The sequence below is a fragment of the Mya arenaria genome, chromosome 4 (genome assembly GCF_026914265.1).
Source record: "Mya arenaria isolate MELC-2E11 chromosome 4, ASM2691426v1".
NCBI classification, from domain to species: Eukaryota; Metazoa; Mollusca; class Bivalvia; order Myida; family Myidae; genus Mya; species Mya arenaria.
The window spans coordinates 42231658-42251866 of record NC_069125.1 but is presented as its reverse complement, the minus strand read 5'-3'; the positions used below and the strand labels follow the sequence as shown (position 1 = coordinate 42251866).

Genomic DNA, 20209 nt, shown 5'->3' with positions numbered 1-20209 from the left:
TTAAATTTGACCTATGTATTATACAGACAATCTTTGGACCAACGCAATATCTCAAATTCGTTCAATATTATTTGTTACCAAGAATACGGGTAGAAAATGAAGGAGTATTTGGTATGCAAGTGGGAGAGGGTTTACACCATTCAAAATACCACTAAATAACTCGAAACAATTATTAACTACTGGACATGTTAACATCTTTAAGTCTACAATGTGAATAAAACATTAACAAGCAGCCAAAAATAACTCATCGAAACAATACTATATAAAAATGTTTACTAAATAAATGGTAAATGGCACTTCTTTTCACAACAACATTAAATGGAACATCAACCCATGTCCAAATTTCCTTAATCAAGGGGCATAACTTAACAAGTATATCACCCAGGGTGATGGTACTAGCAACACATTATACATTATATTATGTGTAAGTACAACACATGAATATGTCAACATTAAAGTTTGCATGACAGGGATGTTAATGATACCCAAGTTATGACAATACCACATTTCTAACCATTATAAGACAAGCTAAATTTGTATAATGTAAAAAAAAAGAAAATGTGGAAACAGTATTCCCTATGAGCTATCATCTCCCCTTGTTTGATCTTCAACCATCTCTGTGGGACCAATTCTTATCCAGCCAAACTTCTCAGCGTAATGGAGACACTCAAACATCACCTGTACAACATAAAATAGAGAGTAAATTGATGGCATAATGGAGACACTCAAACATCACCTGTACAACATACAATAGAGGGTAAATTGATGGCATAATGGAGACACTCAAGCATCACCTGTACAACAAACAATAGAGAGTAAAATGATGGCATAATGGAGACACTCAAACATCACCTGTACAACATACAATAGAGAGTAAATTGATGGCACAATGGAGACACTCAAGCATCACCTGTACAACAAACAATAGAGAGTAAATTGATGGCACAATGGAGACACTCAAACATCACCTGTACAACAAACAATAGAGAGTAAATTGATGGCACAATGGAGACACTCAAGCATCACCTGTACAACAAACAATAGAGAGTAAATTGATGGCACAATGGAGACACTCAAGCATCACCTGTACAACAAACAATAGAGAGTAAAATGATGGCATAATGGAGACACTCAAACATCACCTGTACAACATACAATAGAGGGTAAATTGATGGCATAATGGAGACACTCAAACATCACCTGTACAACATACAATAGAGGGTAAATTGATGGCATACTGGAGACACTCAAACATCACCTGTACAACAAACAATAGAGAGTAAATTGATGGCATGATGGAGACACTCAAACATCACCTGTACAACATACAATAGAGGGTAAATTGATGGCATAATAGAGACACTCAAACATCACCTGTACAACATACAATAGAGGGTAAATTGATGGCATAATGGAGACACTCAAACATCACCTGTACAACAAACAATAGAGAGTAAATTGATGGCATAATGGAGACACTCGAACATAACCTGTATAACATAAAATAGAGAGTAAATTGATGGCATAATGGAGACACTCGAACATCACCTGTATAACATAAAATAGAGAGTAAATTGATGGCATAATGGAGACACTCAAACATCACCTGTATAACATTCAATACAGAGTTAGTTGGTGGCTTAATGACGACACTGGAACATCACCTGTACAACATATAATAAAGAGTAAATTGATGGCATAATTCAAATGAGTACTGTCCACTTTTTGGTAAATTGTGTTTTACATGTTACGGGATCTAAGTATTCCATGAGTTATAAATGACTTAATCTCTTGCTTTTACACATAAGATAAACTGTTATCATGCTACATGTAGGTAAGTGTGTCTTACCACAATCGTATACAGATCCCAATGCCCAGCAAATTTGTCATACCTCAATCATATACAGATCCTAATGCCCGGCAAATGTGTCATACCTCAATCAAATACTGATCCCAATGCCCGGCGAATGTGTCATACCTCAATTAAATACTGATCCCAATGCCAAGCAAATGTGTCATACCTCAATCACATACTGATCCCAATGCCCGGCGAATGTGTCATACCTCAATCAAATACTGATCCCAATGCCAAGCAAATGTGTCATACCTCAATCACATACTGATCCCAATGCCCGGCAAATGTGTCATACCTCAATCACATACAGATCCCAATGCCCAGGGAATGTGTCATGCCTCAATTAAATACAGATCCCAATGCCCGGCAAATGTGTCATTCCTCAATCATATACAGATCCCAATGCCCGGCTAATGTGTCATACCTCAATCACATACAGATCCAAATGCCAAGCGAATGTGTCATACCTCAATCATATACATATCCCAATGCCCGGCAAATGTCTCATACCTCAATCACATACAGATCCCAATGATCAGCGAATGGGTCATACCTCAATTATATACAGATCCCAATGCCCGGCAAATGTGTCATACCTCAATCATATACAGATCCCAATATTAAGTAAGAGTGTCATACCTCAATCATATACAGATCCCAATGCCCGGCGAATGTGTCATACCTCAATCATATACAGATCCCAATGCCCGGCAAATGTGTCATACCTCAATCATATTCAGATCCCAATGCCCGGCGAATGTGTTATACCTCAATCATATACAGATCCCAATGCCCAGTGAATGTGTAATACCTCAATCATATACAGATCCCAATGACGGCCAATGTGTCATACCTCAATCATATACAGATCCCAATGCCCGGCAAATGTGTCATACCTTAATCATAAACAGATCCCAATATTAAGTAAGAGTGTCATACCTCAATCATATACAGATCCCAATGCCCGGCGAATGTGTCATACCTCAAGCATAAACAGATCCCAATGTCCAACGAATGTCTCATTCCTCAATCATATACAGATCCCAATGATGGTCAATGTGTCATACCTCAATCATAAACAGATCCCAATATTAAGTAAGAGTGTCATACCTCAATCATATACAGATCCCAATGCCCGGCGAATGTGTCATACCTCAAGCATAAACAGATCCCAATGCCCAACGAATGTCTCATTCCTCAATCATATACAGATCCCAATGATGGTCAATGTGTCATACCTCAATCATATACAGATCCCAATGCCCAGTGAATGTGTAATACCTCAATCATATACAGATCCCAATGACGGCCAATGTGTCATACCTCAATCATATACAGATCCCAATGCCCGGCAAATGTGTCATACCTTAATCATAAACAGATCCCAATATTAAGTAAGAGTGTCATACCTCAATCATATACAGATCCCAATGCCCGGCGAATGTGTCATACCTCAAGCATAAACAGATCCCAATGTCCAACGAATGTCTCATTCCTCAATCATATACAGATCCCAATGATGGTCAATGTGTCATACCTCAATCATAAACAGATCCCAATATTAAGTAAGAGTGTCATACCTCAATCATATACAGATCCCAATGCCCGGCGAATGTGTCATACCTCAAGCATAAACAGATCCCAATGCCCAACGAATGTCTCATTCCTCAATCATATACAGATCCCAATGATGGTCAATGTGTCATACCTCAATCATATACAGATCCCAATGCCAAGCGAATGTGTCATACCTCAATCATAAACAGATCCCAATGATGGTCAATGTGTCATACCCCAATCATATACAGATCCCAATGCCCGGCGAATGTGTCATACCTCAATCATATACAGATCCCAATGCCCGGCGAATGTGTTATACCTCAATCATATACAGATCCCAATGCCCAGTGAATGTGTAATACCTCAATCATATACAGATCCCAATGACGGCCAATGTGTCATACCTCAATCATATACAGATCCCAATGCCCGGCAAATGTGTCATACCTCAATCATAAACAGATCCCAATATTAAGTAAGAGTGTCATACCTCAATCATATACAGATCCCAATGCCCGGCGAATGTGTCATACCTCAAGCATAAACAGATCCCAATGCCCAACGAATGTCTCATTCCTCAATCATATACAGATCCCAATGATGGTCAATGTGTCATACCTCAATCATAAACAGATCCCAATATTAAGTAAGAGTGTCATAGCTCAATCATATACAGATCCCAATGCCCGGCGAATGTGTCATACCTCAAGCATAAACAGATCCCAATGCCCAACGAATGTCTCATTCCTCAATCATATACAGATCCCAATGATGGTCAATGTGTCATACCTCAATCATATACAGATCCCAATGCCAAGCGAATGTGTCATACCTCAATCATAAACAGATCCCAATGATGGTCAATGTGTCATACCCCAATCATATACAGATCCCAATGCCCGGCGAATGTGTCATACCTCAATCATATACAGATCCCAATGCCCGGCGAATGTGTTATACCTCAATCATATACAGATCCCAATGCCCAGTGAATGTGTAATACCTCAATCATATACAGATCCCAATGACGGCCAATGTGTCATACCTCAATCATATACAGATCCCAATGCCCGGCAAATGTGTCATACCTCAATCATAAACAGATCCCAATATTAAGTAAGAGTGTCATACCTCAATCATATACAGATCCCAATGCCCGGCGAATGTGTCATACCTCAAGCATAAACAGATCCCAATGCCCAACGAATGTCTCATTCCTCAATCATATACAGATCCCAATGATGGTCAATGTGTCATACCTCAATCATATACAGATCCCAATGCCAAGCGAATGTGTCATACCTCAATCATAAACAGATCCCAATGATGGTCAATGTGTCATACCCCAATCATATACAGATCCCAATGCCCGGCGAATGGGTCATACCTCAATCATATACAGATCCCAATGCCCGGCGAATGTGTTATACCTCAATCATATACAGATCCCAATGCCCAGTGAATGTGTAATACCTCAATCATATACAGATCCCAATGACGGCCAATGTGTCATACCTCAATCATATACAGATCCCAATGCCCGGCAAATGTGTCATACCTCAATCATAAACAGATCCCAATATTAAGTAAGAGTGTCATACCTCAATCATATACAGATCCCAATGCCCGGCGAATGTGTCATACCTCAAGCATAAACAGATCCCAATGCCCAACGAATGTCTCATTCCTCAATCATATACAGATCCCAATAATGGTCAATGTGTCATACCTCAATCATATACAGATCCCAATGCCAAGCGAATGTGTCATACCTCAATCATAAACAGATCCCAATGATGGTCAATGTGTCATACCCCAATCATATACAGATCCCAATGCCCGGCGAATGTGTCATACCTCAATCATATACAGATCCCAATGCCCGGTGAATGTGTCATACCTCAATCATATACAGATCCCAATGCCCGGCGAATGTGTCATACCTCAATCATATACAGATCCCAATGATCAGCGAATGGGTCATACCTCAATCATATACAGATCCCAATGCCCGGCGAATGTGTCATACCCCAATCATATACAGATCCCAATGACGGCCAATGTGTCATACCTCAATCATATACAGATACCAATCCAAATGAATGGGTTACATATGACTAATATGGTACCTCAATGAGGATCAGTATGATGATGATCCACTCTAGTCTCACATGGTGTGCATCGTTCTGTTGGCTGCTTAACAGCTGAAGGATCTCCGAACAGTAGCTTAGGCGCTCATTGTAAACCTGACAAAATAACAACATTGGTTGACAAAACCCAGATGTCCTTTTCACTTGAATAATATATATGTCACAATACATTCATTGTGTTTCCAGGTCAGAAAATAAATATGCAAATGCAAAAGAACAGCAGTTTTATTAAGCAGGTGTTCCATGACATTATATTCACATAAATTGCCAACACATTGGACACGTACAGATAGTTGTATGTGTCAAAGAAGAGTTGTGTCCACTATTTCCGTTAATAGTTCAAGAAAGCAAACCAATTGTCTGTACCTTGATACGTTTGGACACAGATAGGTAGTTGAATGTTTCACGGTAGAGTGGTTCCAGGTCTTCGCGTTCCCAGTAGACATCCGGTGTATCCAGGAAACCAGACTCCAGGTTGATCTCATGTCTGCAGGAAAGGTGGGTAAAAAATGTACCTTAGAAATTAACGGAAGAATATTTGTCACTGGTTTAGAGCACCGTAAGAAATGCACAGCAATTGCCAAGTTTGACCATTTCATGAATAAGATAAAAGATGAACCATGAAAAATTATGATGCTCTATATAATACATTAAGTATAGTTCATTATTACAAATGTATTTTAAGCACTTTTCAAATTTATCTTCACGGCTAGTCATGTGACTCATGTCTATCTCTGAGCATGCTTGTCCCACACAGCGCGTTTCTTAGTATAATGAAACATATCCTTGGTCATAGGTATTTCATGAATAATATGGGCTGCCACTAATAAATGCAATTAAGCAATTAAGCAATAAAACTTCAGTACTCCAATATACATCTTTTTAGGTCCATCAGATTTAAAACTGATTACCATACACGTTACAAATCATCAAATAGCTTATGTGTTTTCTAATCAGGGCAATAACGTAGTGAGAAGTTGGACTTAATGAAAAACCCACAAAAAACTTTGAACAAGGGCAATCATTTGCATAAAATGGTCATCGAGTTACCCAGCTTACTTAATGATTTAGAAGGTCTGTTAACTGTGAATCTTTGTTTTAACATACATCAAACCCAAGTGGATTATGAGATATGAACTTAAATGTACTTGCACACAAAAATTAAACCGCAATTCCTAAGATGAATATGGGTATTACATTTAGTTATATTCAAACTAGAGTTGTATTACTCGATAATTTTAGTGGTTGAGATGGCTTGAAAGCTTTAAATTAAAGTATCAATCCAATACATCAAATGTTTACTGAGATTTGGCCTAGAAAGTAATTTGCAGGCAAAACTTGAACAAAGGTGTTATTCCAATGCCAGGGTGAGTATAGTAGCTCTCATTATGCTTTCATTAGTTAAGCTTTGTGTAAACTTATTTATTTGACTACAACGATTGTAAAACAAGTTGTAACAACATTATATTAATCACTCTGGTTGGCATGATGTTACTCGAATGTGTGGTCTTGTATTGTGGGGGAAACCAGTGTACCCGGCTGAAACCCACTTGTCCGGCTTGGTGACCACAAACCAAACTCACCTGTACCCAGGCAGGGAATCGAACCTAGGTCGCCTAGGTGAGAAGAGAGTGAGCTTACTGGACAACCAAAGACATATAGAGATAGTGAAGCTGCAAGGAGTACCTATGATAGAATACTTCTCCGAGTCTCATATTGATGTCTCGCTTCTTCAGGTCTGATGGTTTACCATCCCGCAGTTTCTACAGAATAATACGAGTTATGATAACATCAATTAGTTTAACAGCTTAAACTTCAATTAAGAGCCTAATTCAATATGCATTTGTACAAACTAATAGAAATATATACCTATTTATACTGTAAACTAGAGGGATTAATAAGGTAGTGTGATGGAGATTCAGTCATTTCTACAACACTGCTCCAGATGTGTTTCCATAACAATCAAGAAAAAAATCAAAACATCTCTAGTCATTTGAGCTTTTTTTGTCACCCAAAGAGCATAAGTTCACTCAACAAATGTTTACGGGAGACTAATGCTACTTCTAACACATGTATGCCATGTTATATTAAATGTGTTTACCAAGTTTCATGTCAATGATTCAAAACTTTTTAAATTTGGCCTAACATTAAAGTCTTGACAAAATGGACTATGATCTCTAAGTTTTTTTCTCAAACTAGGTGAATTTAATGAAGGTCCAACTGACCAGGTGAATACCTCAGTTTCATCTTCCAGTTTTTCAATGAAATCCTCCAATTTACTCTCATTGATGGCTAGCGTTACTGGAAATATATTTAATACATGTAGGCATACATTTCAATTATTAACAACTTAAACAATTTGACAGAACAGTGTGTACACAGTAAAAGTTTAAATAGTTTTCAAGGTAATTTGAATGTTGCCTGGAAACATAGGGCCAACAAGTTTTATAATGAGTTTTGAGCACATGCAAAGGTGATTCACTGGATATACATGTAGAACCGTCATCACAAGCAGCAGCTTATACTTGACCAATCATCAAAGGTAAATTCAAAGGTAAAACATACATGTGATAACAACATGCAATAATGTCAAATCCATTATGAGTACATGCAAGTTTAATTTCAAATACAGTACCTGTATTTCTAAAAGTGAAAAGAGGGAGTTTTACCGAGCGCAAAAAAATAAATAAAATCTGTCACTGTTTATATTCATCTTCCTTTTATCTGACATTTTTCTTATTTGCAATAATTACAGCAGCTTAACACCCCTATGTCCCACCTCCACTCCCTGTCCCTTCCCCCTGATCCACATGACTAAGCCACAAATCAGGGCCTCTTTCATGTCCCCAACGTAAGCCAGTGGATGTAGAAATAAAAAGCCCTTCACTAGCTAAACCCCTTACCCCTTTACCCCCAAATATCCTTTCCCACTAACCTGACTGAGCCATAGCATTAGAGAAGGCAAACTTCTCTAGAATCAGGCCCTCCTCGATGTCCCCACCCTCAGCCAGTGGACGTACATGGATGGTCCCCTTCACTAGCTTAGACACGCTGAAAAATAGTATTTATTCATAGATTAACTTTCTTAAAGAAATGTTAGGAGCTGTGAGTGGTTTTCCTTAGGCTTCACCGACTCAATGACCATGGCAGTACTATTCAAAATACTACTTGTATAAATACTTTTTATTCACTATATATTTTAATCTCTTGCAGTGGTCAGAGTTGGACATTTAAATGCATATATGTTTGCCATGAATGATCCCCTTGTCAGAGTGTAAAGGAATGAACCTACTTGATAGGTTGTACAGAAATGAACCTACTTGTAAGGATGTACAGGAATGAACCTACTTGTTGGAGTATATAGGAATGAACCTACTTGTAAGGATGTACAGGAATGAACCTACTTGTCGGAGTATATAGGAATGAACCTACTTGTAAGGATGTACAGGAATGAACCTACTTGTAAGAATGTACAGGAATGAACCTACTTGTCGGAGTATATAGGAATGAACCTACTTGTAAGGATGTACAGGAATGAACCTACTTGTCAGAGTATATAGGAATGAACCTACTTGTAAGGATGTACAGGAATGAACCTACTTGTCGGAGTATATAGGAATGAACCTACTTGTAAGGCTGTACAGGAATGAACATACTTGTCGGAGTATATAGGAATGAACCTACTTGTAAGGATGTACAGGAATGAACCTACTTGTCAGAGTATATAGGAATGAACCTACTTGTAAGGATGTACAGGAATGAACCTACTTGTAAGGGTGTACAGGAATGAACATACTTGTCTGAGTATATAGGAATGAACCTACTTGTAAGGGTGTACAGGAATGAACATACTTGTAAGGGTGTACAGAAATGAACCTACTTGTCTGAGTATATAGGAATGAACCTACTTGTAAGGGTGTACAGGAATGTACCACCTTGTAAGGGTGTACAGGAATTAACCTACTTGTCAGAGTATATAGGAATGGACCTACTTGTAAGGGTGTACAGGAATGAACATACTTGTTGGAGTGTATAGGAATGAACCTACTTGTCTGAGTATATAGGAATGGACCTACTTGTAAAGGTGTACAGGAATTAACCTACTTGTCAGAGTATATAGGAATGGACCTACTTGTAAAGGTGTACAGGAATTAACCTACTTGTCAGAGTATATAGGAATGAACCTACTTGTCGGAGTATATAGGAATGGACCTACTTGTAAGGGTGTACAGAAATGAACCTACTTGTCAGAGTATATAGGAATGGACCTACTTGTAAGGGTGTACAGAAATGAACCTACTTGTTGGAGTGTATAGGAATGAACCTACGTGTAACGGTGTATTGAAAGGAACCTACTTGTCAGAGTGTATAGGAATTAACCTACTTGTGTTAGTGTAAAGGAATGGACCTACTTGTCAGAGTGTAAAGGAATATGAACCTACTTGTCGAGAGTATATTGGTATAACCTACTTGTCAAAATGTACAGGAATAGACACATGTATATGAGTGTACAGGAAAATACCTATTTGCCAGAGTGTACAGGAATAGACCTACTTGTCATATTGTAAAGGAATGGACCTACTTGTCATATTGTAAAGGAATGGACCTACTTGTCATATTGTAAAGGAATGGACCTACTTTTTAGTGTGTACAGGAATAGACCTACCTGTCAGAGTGTTAAGGAATGAACCTACTTGCCAGAGTATACAGGAATATACCTACTGGCCAGAGCACTAAGGAATATACCTACGCTAGAAGTAAAGAAATGGATCTACTTGCCAGAGTGTAAAGGAATGGACCTACTTGTCAGTGTTAAAGAATGGACCTACTTGTCAGGAGTGTACAGGAATATACCTACTTGCCAGAGTGTTAAGGAATGAACCTACTTGCCAGAGTGTACAGGAATATACCTACTTGCCAGAGTGTTAAGGAATAAACCTACTTGCCAGAATGCAAAGAAATGGACCTTCTTGTCAGAGTGTACAAGAATAGACCTACATGTATGTGTAAGAGTGTACAGGAATAGACCTGTGTGTGAGATAGAACAGGAATAGACCTGTGTGTGAGATAGAACAGGAATAGACCTATGTGTGAGATAGAACAGGAATAGACCTACCTGTCAGAGTGTAAAGGGATGGATTCTGCCTCCTGTTCCATCAGAATGTGACTGTGAGGCTTGATGGAATGACGACGGGCAAGCAACAGCAAATCATGCTTCTGTAACAGGCAATACTTCACCACTCATACAACTTCATGTCATAATTATGGCTACAATGCTCTAGTTAATATAAAAGCAATTGAGTCAAAATATGCTGGGTTGAATGAATTTGCAGTGAACAGCCACTTTAATTAACAAATCCATACTTCAGTATTACAGTAGAAAAAAAATACACTGAATAATTTAAAGAGACTAGATACCAGATGATAGCATTGCAAGAAAAAAAGAAATTTACCAAAAACTTACATAAATTTGATATTGCTGTGTACAACGCATTGCATCTTATTTATTGATGCATCACATAGCTAAGGACACATGCATCTTTCACATTTTTTTTTCATTTTTCCAAATCGAAATTTACTAGGTTTGTCAAGCACATACATCCCAGTAAGTTTAACAAGAGCCGTTGCAAGACAGCGTGCTCGACTATGCCACTTTGACTTAGAATACAATAACAATGTAATAATACCAAGTTTGGTCTCTTTATGTCAAACCTAACTAAAATTATTCGATACATAAGGTGACTTTGATGCTGTCCTCCCACCAGCCTGCCCAAACAATGACGCAAGTCATTCAAATAACTTGATTTCCCATTATGGAAATGTGGTTAAGAATATACAAATATGCCTTTCAAAGGAAATTTAAAAAAATAAAAAAATAAAAAAATACAAGGGCTATAATTTGTAATTAGGCTTAAAACGGAGATATGTTTCTTGTCGTAAGATGGTCGTAAATAATTTTGAATTAAATTAAGTGCATTTAATGAACGTTTTTTTTATTAAAATCCCAACTTGCCCTTAACTTTTACTTGCCTAAAACTTTAACCTAAGTCAATCAGGGGCCATAACTTGTATTAAGCATATGGAGTTAAGTAACCTCATTGGGTGATGGTCCTGAACAATTATGTGAAGTATTAAGTCAATTGAATGAAGGGTATAGAAGTTATTAAACAATATCCCAACCTGCCATAAAACTTTAACCTAAGTTCCATAGTCAATCAGGGGCCACAATTTGTATAAAAGATAATATGGAGTTATCTAACCTCATTATGTGATGGCTCTGAACATCTGTGTGAAGTATTAAGTCAATTGAATGAATGGTTTTGGAGTTTTAAGTGAAAATCCCGACTTGCCCTTAAACTTTAACCTGCCCTAAAACTTTAACCTAAGTCAATCAGGGGCCATAACTTGTATTTAGGGTAATATGGAGTTATGTAACCTCATTGTCTGATGGTCCTGAACAATTGTGTGAACAATTGTGTGAAGTATTAAGTCAATTGAACAAAGTTATTAATAAATATTCCCACTTGCCCTAAAACTTTAACCTAAGTTCCATAGTCAATCAGGGGCCATAATCTGTGTAAAGAATAATATGGAGTTATCTTACCTCATCATGTGATGGCCCTGAACAACTGCGTGAAGTATTAAGTCAATTGAATGTAGGGTATTGGACTTATAAGTGAAAATCCCAACTTGCCCTAAAACTTTAACCAGACGCCGACGCTGGGGCGAGTAGTATAGCCCACCTATTCTTCGAATAGTCGAGCTAAAAATAGCATAGATATATTTTTCTGTACTCATAAACAGATATGATTTCAACTGGGAAACCAGATGAAACAGCGTCATGATTGTAGTGTTTATTCTTTAAATTATGTAAAATGAGACATGTATAATCAGCCTCCTATTAGCTCGCATTGATAATCAAAGGCTTGTTTTGAGGAAATACAGTATTTGCTGATGTTTTGACCAGCTGGTGTCCAGTCTCTCTAATATATCAGGAATGTCTGTTCTGTTGTTTGCCAGACAATGGATATACTGGTACCTTATTCCTTACCTCGGATTCTGACATGGTCCACAAAGCAATGCTGCCATTCCTTAAGAAAAGAAACATTAATATTTCATATAGGTAATATTCAAGGTTAATTACAATTACTGCCACAAAATTACCAGCTAAAAGCATGAATGATCTGTCATTATTCAGAATTGCTGACAAAATCAAATTAAAGGTGGTATTTAAGATTCTAGACCCTGAAGCAAGCCTAACTTTTACTCATTTATTTGTCACATAATTACAGGTATATAGTTTTGAAACTAAGCTTCTTCAGTAGACTTAGTCCCTTATAAATATTGCAAAAATATAGCCTCTCCAGTATTCACAGGTTTTGTAAGATTTGACCTCAAGACCAAGTATAAGATCCCATGTGACCTACATTTAGTTTCAAACTAAGCCAAGATTTCATCAAAGCAAATTCTTAATAAGTTTCATGAAGAGCAGTTGGAACAGTCCATTGCCTTTGTTCACAAGTTTTCAAATAGAGTTTACCTCATTACCTAGTTTTTGACCCCATGTCACTCAGTTTCAAAACAACATTTAAAGTCTACCAATATTACATCAAGGGAAAAATTCTGACCACATTTTGAACAAAGTCTGACCAATCAATACCTATTTTTTGAACCGGACATTATTTTTGAAAGATTTGACATAGTGACCTAGTCCCTGACCTCTTGTCACCCAGTTTCAAACTAGTTATTGCTTTACCATAATCAAGGAAAGCATTCAGATTAAGTTTCATAGATAATGGTCAAGATATATTGCTAGTAGAATGTTCTCAAGATTTGTTCCAAGATTTTACCTTTTGACCTAGTTTTTGAATCCATGTGACCCACTTCTAATATGTGGAGATTTTACCAAGGAAAACATTCTATCCAGGTTTATTCATAAATTGACCAATCATTACATTGATATAGTTCCAGTAAAAAATCTAATATTTGACTTGGTGATCTAGATTTTGATTACATGTGACTCGATTCTTAACTTATCCAAGGGTTAGTAAAATGGAAACACCCTGTTTAAGATTAATCAATAATGGACCAAATGCGTCTAGTGTGTTCTAAGATGCTTCTATGATTTGACCTTTTGACCTAGTTTTTGACCCTATGTGACCCAGTTTTACAAGCAGATGAGACTTGATCAAAGGAACATTTGCACATATTATAAACATTCCCTACCAAGATATGGTTCCGACGATTAAGTTCCAGACAAAACATCTCAGATTTAACCTCTGATCTAGTTTCTGAGACCACATGCCCTAGTTTCAAAATAATATAAAATGTTCATCAAGAAAAACATTTCAATAGTTTCATGATTATTGGACCAAATACAATGTTTGTAGTGTGAATATTCCAAAGACTTTTCTAAGTTTCAACCTAGTTTTTGATTTCATTTGACATTTTTAAGTACTTCCTTATTCATCAAGGGGAACATTCTGACCAAGTTTGAAAATTATCTGACTGACCTCTAACAGGACAGATAGACGTCAAATTGATAAAATAACAAGCTAGAACTAAACTAACAGCCCCCAATAACACTCTTACCTAAAGAAGAAGGCATCCCTAATCTGCCCTTCAAACTTGTACTTGGCTGTGACCATCACCACGTCTGGCATGTCCTCCTTCAACTCTGGTAATTGATTCAACAAAAATATGTTATCAATACAGTGTTTTTTCTGATCAAATTGGGGCTGAATTTGTGTGTACACCAAATTGTTTAGCAGATATGTTTTTCTCATGATTGATGTTATAATAAGTATGCTTAGTGAAATGTGACAGTGTATTTGGTCTCCTCCAACTTGAACTAGCAGTAGATCAAGGTGCTTAATTTGACAAATAAATTACCCATATTTATGATACTTACTTTAAATGTGACTATTGTCATGATAGTGGACATGTCAACTAAGTTTAATGGTGATACCTTAACAAAAAGAATCAACTTATGGCCAAAACTAAACAATATGAATTACTTAAATGCCAATTCACCGAGGCATTTGAATCCCTTTATTATTTTTCTCTGAAAAAAAACCCAACAAGGTTATACATTAATAATTATATATACAAAGCTAACCCTAACCTGCTGGCACCTGGACGATGGTGTACGTATCCTCAGCAATGATCTCCTCCGCCAGCGTGTCAAGGTTCAGGCTGTTAGCCACACTGTACGCTACCACGTGATTGTGGTGAAGGTCCTCCTGAGATTGTCAAGAGCAACTCATACAAAATAACCGATACTTTAAAATTATAATTTGGACTAGTCTTCATGATTTTGAAATAAATGAACATTGGAACATGAAATAAATCCTATATTCATAGCATTGTTTATCAGGAATTTGTTATATCCCAAATTTAAAGTAATAAGTTATTACTTTTGCCAGACATTCTGCAACAGGATGAATCAATAAATGGCCATGAAAAGCAGTTACTTAACAAAATTGGATTAGATCTAACAATAGATGAAGATATCCGCAAATATCATTTGAATAATTGTTTGTGTTAAAGGTTCCTTTAAGATGTTTAGACAATACCAGTGTCATTTAAATTAATAAGTACTAGTAATAAACTACAACAACTGATTCCTACCTCTGGAGTTGGCTTTAGTTTTGACTTTTTAAGCTTTCTTAGAGAAATTTTGGGTGTTTCTAGGTTTCCGATTTTGGCACTAGTGACATAATTCCTACGTTGTCCTAATTCTCTCCATAGATGAAGGCTTGATTCCAGATTGTTATTATGTCCTATTGTTCTTGCAGTGAGCTTCCACCTTTGTATACAATTCAAACATACCGATTCATTGGAAAGAGCACAGAAACTTTGTCTTTTAATATTAATATTATTATTTCCAAATGTGGTTGACATATGTTGAATGTTCTGAACCAAGCCAACATAGTTCCTTTTCAAAACAGAAGTCCTTCTTAAAACAGAAGCATGAGGCTGAGCACCTGCCACTAAATTGCTAGCTGCTGGATCATGTTTGATACAATGTAAAAGTCTGATTGTCTTTGAGGACACTATTTTAATAAGATTTGCATCCAAAATTGGCAACCATGATCTCAATCCAGCCTTCAGCATCTTGACACTGAAAAGATAACTGGAAGATAAAGAATCAGGTATTACAAAACAAGTGTTGTTGGGTATGTATATATGTACGAGGAACAAAATGAAGACAACCTGGACCATCTCGTTCTATAGTGTATAATTATATGATGAGGTACAATTTGTACATGCATGATTGTGTATAATATAATGGATACTGTTATAAATGATAAGTACGGTTAGCTGTCTAGCTTACCGGTAATTCACTCAATCTCATATGTTACTCCACTATGTATAGAATAGACTGTAAGCATTTTTATCGCTCAATTCAATGTATTTGTAGCTTTAGACATGCAGGGTGCATAACTTTAATGCTTAAGTGCTAATAATGGAATTTATATGAAAATGTTCTGTTTATAATATCCCTTCATTAACATGTATCCTATGTTGCGGATCTGTATGCTAGTGGTAACGCACTTGATTAGTCAATCGAGGGGTCACGAGTTCGATTCCCTGGCGCATCACTAAAAAATACTTATCAGCTTCCGGGAAGGACATCAAATGGGGGTCCCGAGTGACAGTGCTATACTATGGTGCATGTTAAATACCCAGCATAGCATCCTGTCTGTGCACTATGCTTCAAAAATTCTAAAATTACTAACAATCTTAGCAGAGCACTCACCGAAATGTGTGTATAAATAAGCTTACATGTATACACAAATGTATCCTTCCAGAACGCAATTGGGTAGTGGGTGTGTGCATTCCCTTCTTACCAAGATACTCTATTCCCTACATACATGTAAGTGCATGTGAGTTTGGTTTGTGGTCACTAAGCTGGACAAGTTCTCTTGATACTCAATTTTCACCCACAACACAATATCACACTTTAACACATCGTGCCAACAATATAGCTACAATAATGAGCGATCAGGGATCCTTTTTTTATTATTTTTACATTTCATGTGTATCCCTGTAACTCGAGTCTGCCATAGTAAAAAATCGTCAAAATACTCGTTGACGACCATTTAGGTGGACTAGCCAACAATAGTGAATTAGCAAAACTTAACAATCATAAAATTAAGTTGAAACTAAAACATTGACAATAAAACGTTTTTACATACATGGATGCTCATCTGTACCACTAATTGGATGAATCATTGAACAAAATATAGTCTGATAGTGAATTTAGTACATTAATATTTAATTTGGTGCTGGCCAGCACACAATTAAATATTACAAAATTCACATATTGATTCTTAAATGATTGTAAGTATAGAGATTTCAGCTCAAAACTCTCAATAACTGCTGTATCAGATGCCTTGTAATATGTCCCAGAAAAAAAGACACAAGGGTAATGATGGCAACAGAAAATAGTTGTGTGTAACCTGGACAAAATGTCATTGCATCACACACCGCACAATTTGGACATTGGATTTAAACATTTTCTGAGCTCAAAATTATCAAACAGGTATGTCGAGAAAGGACCATGTAATATGTATACTACACCGGTCGAGTTACTTATCACTGTCATCGCGTAAACCTAATTTTAACCGTTATTTTTTTGCTTTCAAGATCAACAATGACCGCTGTCATTCTGTGGCACAGTGATGCAAATGGGAGCTGAGATGTCATATACAACCAAAAGTTGGTCTTCTTCGGTAGATAAACAAATGAAGTCTTAATATCTCACCATGTAGATCCAAATATATTATTATCAGGAGATTATTTCATTAATAAATAAAAGAAATAAAAACGTGTGTCTGCAGGACTAAATACAAGAGGATCTATGCACACCTACACCGACATTTCTAATAGTTAAAACGTTTTAAACCAAATCGGTCATTCAAAAATCTCAGGCATCTCGAGCCTAACGCGCTGGGCTCAGCTCGGAGATTATTTCTATTTATTCATGATCTGACCAAGAACTTCACTTTGCAGTGTATGGACGGTACCTAATCCAAACAGGAATGAAGATACTTATTGTTTATTTACAGCTAACGTTCAACAGCATTTTGGCGATGGCAGCCTTAGCAAATTTAGTTTGGTCCTGGCTCATTCGCCCAACAGTTCCTGAAAGGGAAAATTTTCAAAGAAACCCGTTACCCGAAGTGTGTCATTTACATATGTCTGATGAGGATCTCGCGGAACACTCTGTTTTTGTCATAGGAGATATTCACGGCTGTCTCGAAGAATTGTGCGAGCTCATGAAAGCTGCAGAGGAATTTGAAAATAATATATTGTTCGTGTCGGTCGGTGACCTGGTGAATCGGGGTCCCGACAGTGTCGGCGTTGTCCGAAAACTACGAAACATGGGCGACCGCGTACTAGCCATCCGAGGAAACCATGATGAAAGTTCAATTCGTGAAGCGAGGCACTTTCGAGATGATCCGAACTATGAACTGTCCGAAAAATATGCATGGATCAAGAATCTCACTGAGGCGGACTTCCGTTACGTAAATTCGTTACCTTACACGATATCGCTACCTACGCTTAACTCAGTGATCGTCCATGGTGGGTTGTTACCAGGTGTGTCTCTAGAGAATCAAAAGCTAAACGATATGACAAATATGAGAAACATAGAGATCAACGAAGATCCATTCGTAGGTGAAACCCTCGTGGCGTCCAACAAACACAGCGAAGGTGAGCCGTGGGTTGACCTTTGGGCGGGACCCGAGCACGTTTATTTCGGGCACGACGCACGCCGGAAGCTCCAGAGAGCACGCTTTGCGACTGGTTTGGACACCGGTTGTTGTCATGGCGGTCAGCTGACCGGTGTCTTCATCAACGGACCACACTCGCAAACATTTCTGAATGTACAGTCCAAACAACCTATCCGGGTGGATTAAGTTTTATGTACGTACTTACCGCAATTATGTGTACGATATATGTGACGATGTGTATGATATATGTGTCGTGTTGTATGATTCATAGTGTAATTGTTTGATTGACATATGCTTGGATGTTTAAATTCAATGTACTGTATTAACCTTGTATTAATAAAAATATGCTCTTTTACTGACACACCAACATATCCTCTATGTGAGGCTGGAGCACCGGGGCGTTGTACATTTCGAAACTTATGTATTGTCCTCTGCAGAGTATGAACTCAAAATTAATGTTTAAAGATACTACCATCTTGCTGCCTTTAGATCGAATATTACAATACATAGTATACTGTTTTAGAATGTACACAAACATACATACACACGAACTTGATTGCTTGACGATCTCGCGGCGTTGGAGGGGCGAGCGTAAAGATTGCCATGGTAACCCTACATTGGGCCCGTCGCGTCGTCTCCTACACACACTTTCCTTTTGCTATACCCATCTATTGATATAATACTAAAACACGAATATTTATGATAAGAGCACGTTTGCAATCTCAAAATGTCTTATTCGGGCGGAGCGATCATAACCGAATGTAACTTGATGAAGTAAGACAGAAGTATGGGAAATGAGACTGCTTGTTTGTTTCAGTGAGATATCAAAATTCATTTCATCTTGTGTGTACTGAAAATTATATAAACACGAGTGACGCAGAAATTTCGGTGTGCACGAGATGGAATAAAATTGATACATTTTTTTCTGAAGCATATAACATCCCTCTATCTTTATCGATGCTTACCTGGTTAATTCATTCACAATTACGTTAGTATGTCTGAACTGGTAAAATTCTATAAGCCACAGAAAGGCATAACCTAATACTTAGTATATTTATTTGCATGTGTTAAGCCATGTCCTTTGTCGTAGGGATTTAAAAAGACATAATTGTTAGTTTAAACATATATATTTTACAACGATTGTGAAACAAGTTATTACAACATTATATTAATCACTCTCGTTGGCACGATTTTACGCGAGAGTGTGGTCTTGGACATAATTGTTGAACGACGTATATAGATGAACATCATATACACGTACGATTTATACATGTACAATGTAATACTTTATTGCACAATTTTCAAATAACAGCAACACGAGTTTTCTCTATATAATATGATTGCATTATCTATAATGAAATGGTTGCCGTTTAGGTTCATGTGAATTAACGTTTTAAACACAACTATACTAGTTGACATCATGATAATATTCACTTCTCAAGAAAAAGAAACCAGATAAGATATTTTGATTATGACAGTAATTATGATGAAGACATGTATATTCAGGAACTCATAAACAAGGGCATTTGGGCTCCTAGGTTTCACTGTCGCCACGTTTGGCATATTTCAGTTTCTTATTGAGTCTGACAATATTGTCTAGTCTCTCTGCTAGCTGTTTCCGTTTTGCCTCTTGAATTTCTCTGTTCAATTCCTCGATAGCCTCGTGTTTTCCCGGTTTCTTACCGGCCGGTCCGTTACTACTTGCCCCGTTACTACTTGCCCCGTTATTAGCGCGTTCGGTTTCATCACTATTGGCGATTCCATTAAGCGCAATGGGAGGGTTGAGGTCCATGGAACTCATCCAGACATCAACCCTTTCTTGGACCAAGCCTGCAATTCAAACACAATTCTACTAATTTGGAATTAGCATTGAGAGATTATCGCTTGAGTTTATCAGTCTTTTC

General features: G+C 37.4%; 2 protein-coding genes across 7 annotated transcripts; one reads left to right on the top strand and one right to left on the bottom strand.

The window, feature by feature from the left end:
* Positions 1–108: 108 nt before the first annotated feature.
* Positions 109–17621, bottom strand: LOC128232990 (required for meiotic nuclear division protein 1 homolog). Of its 4 annotated transcripts, none has more exons than XM_052946830.1 (12): positions 17336–17621; positions 15196–15700; positions 14690–14807; positions 14158–14242; positions 12605–12656; positions 10682–10782; positions 8501–8616; positions 7802–7866; positions 7252–7328; positions 5932–6052; positions 5545–5661; positions 109–678 (listed from the first exon to the last, which is right to left on the bottom strand). In XM_052946830.1, the coding sequence occupies exons 2-12, from the start codon at positions 15679–15681 to the stop codon at positions 577–579; spliced, it is 1440 nt and encodes a 479-aa protein (XP_052802790.1). In that variant the 5' UTR covers positions 15682–15700; positions 17336–17621; the 3' UTR covers positions 109–576. The 4 variants fall into 4 exon arrangements, with proteins under 4 accessions (XP_052802790.1, XP_052802789.1, XP_052802791.1 ...); XM_052946829.1 differs by having other exon boundaries at positions 15196–15688; XM_052946831.1 differs by lacking the exon at positions 17336–17621 and adding an exon at positions 16354–16470 and having other exon boundaries at positions 15196–15688.
* Positions 16930–18666, top strand: LOC128232991 (serine/threonine-protein phosphatase 1-like). 3 transcript variants are annotated; one of them, XM_052946835.1, is made up of 3 exons: positions 16930–17113; positions 17218–17289; positions 17640–18666. In XM_052946835.1, exon 3 carries the CDS (start codon positions 17664–17666, stop codon positions 18489–18491), a length of 828 nt encoding a protein of 275 aa, XP_052802795.1. In that variant the 5' UTR covers positions 16930–17113; positions 17218–17289; positions 17640–17663; the 3' UTR covers positions 18492–18666. The 3 variants fall into 3 exon arrangements, with proteins under 3 accessions (XP_052802795.1, XP_052802793.1, XP_052802794.1); XM_052946833.1 differs by having other exon boundaries at positions 17218–17303; XM_052946834.1 differs by lacking the exon at positions 17218–17289.
* Positions 18667–20209: the final 1543 nt, after the last annotated feature.

Excerpts from the sequence above, each read along its gene's own strand:
- LOC128232991 (XM_052946833.1), top strand. The coding sequence starts at position 17,253 with ATGCAAATGGGAGCTGAGATGTCATATACAACCAAAAGTTGGTCTTCT. Across the intron at positions 17,304-17,639 it reads CCAAAAGTTGGTCTTCTTCG|CTAACGTTCAACAGCATTTT; the intron begins GTAGATAAACAA and ends GTTTATTTACAG.
- LOC128232990 (XM_052946830.1), bottom strand. The coding sequence starts at position 15,681 with ATGCTGAAGGCTGGATTGAGATCATGGTTGCCAATTTTGGATGCAAAT. Across the intron at positions 14,243-14,689 it reads CATCGTCCAGGTGCCAGCAG|AGTTGAAGGAGGACATGCCA; the intron begins GTTAGGGTTAGC and ends ATCAATTACCAG. Across the intron at positions 5,662-5,931 it reads CTGTGTCCAAACGTATCAAG|GTTTACAATGAGCGCCTAAG; the intron begins GTACAGACAATT and ends TTATTTTGTCAG.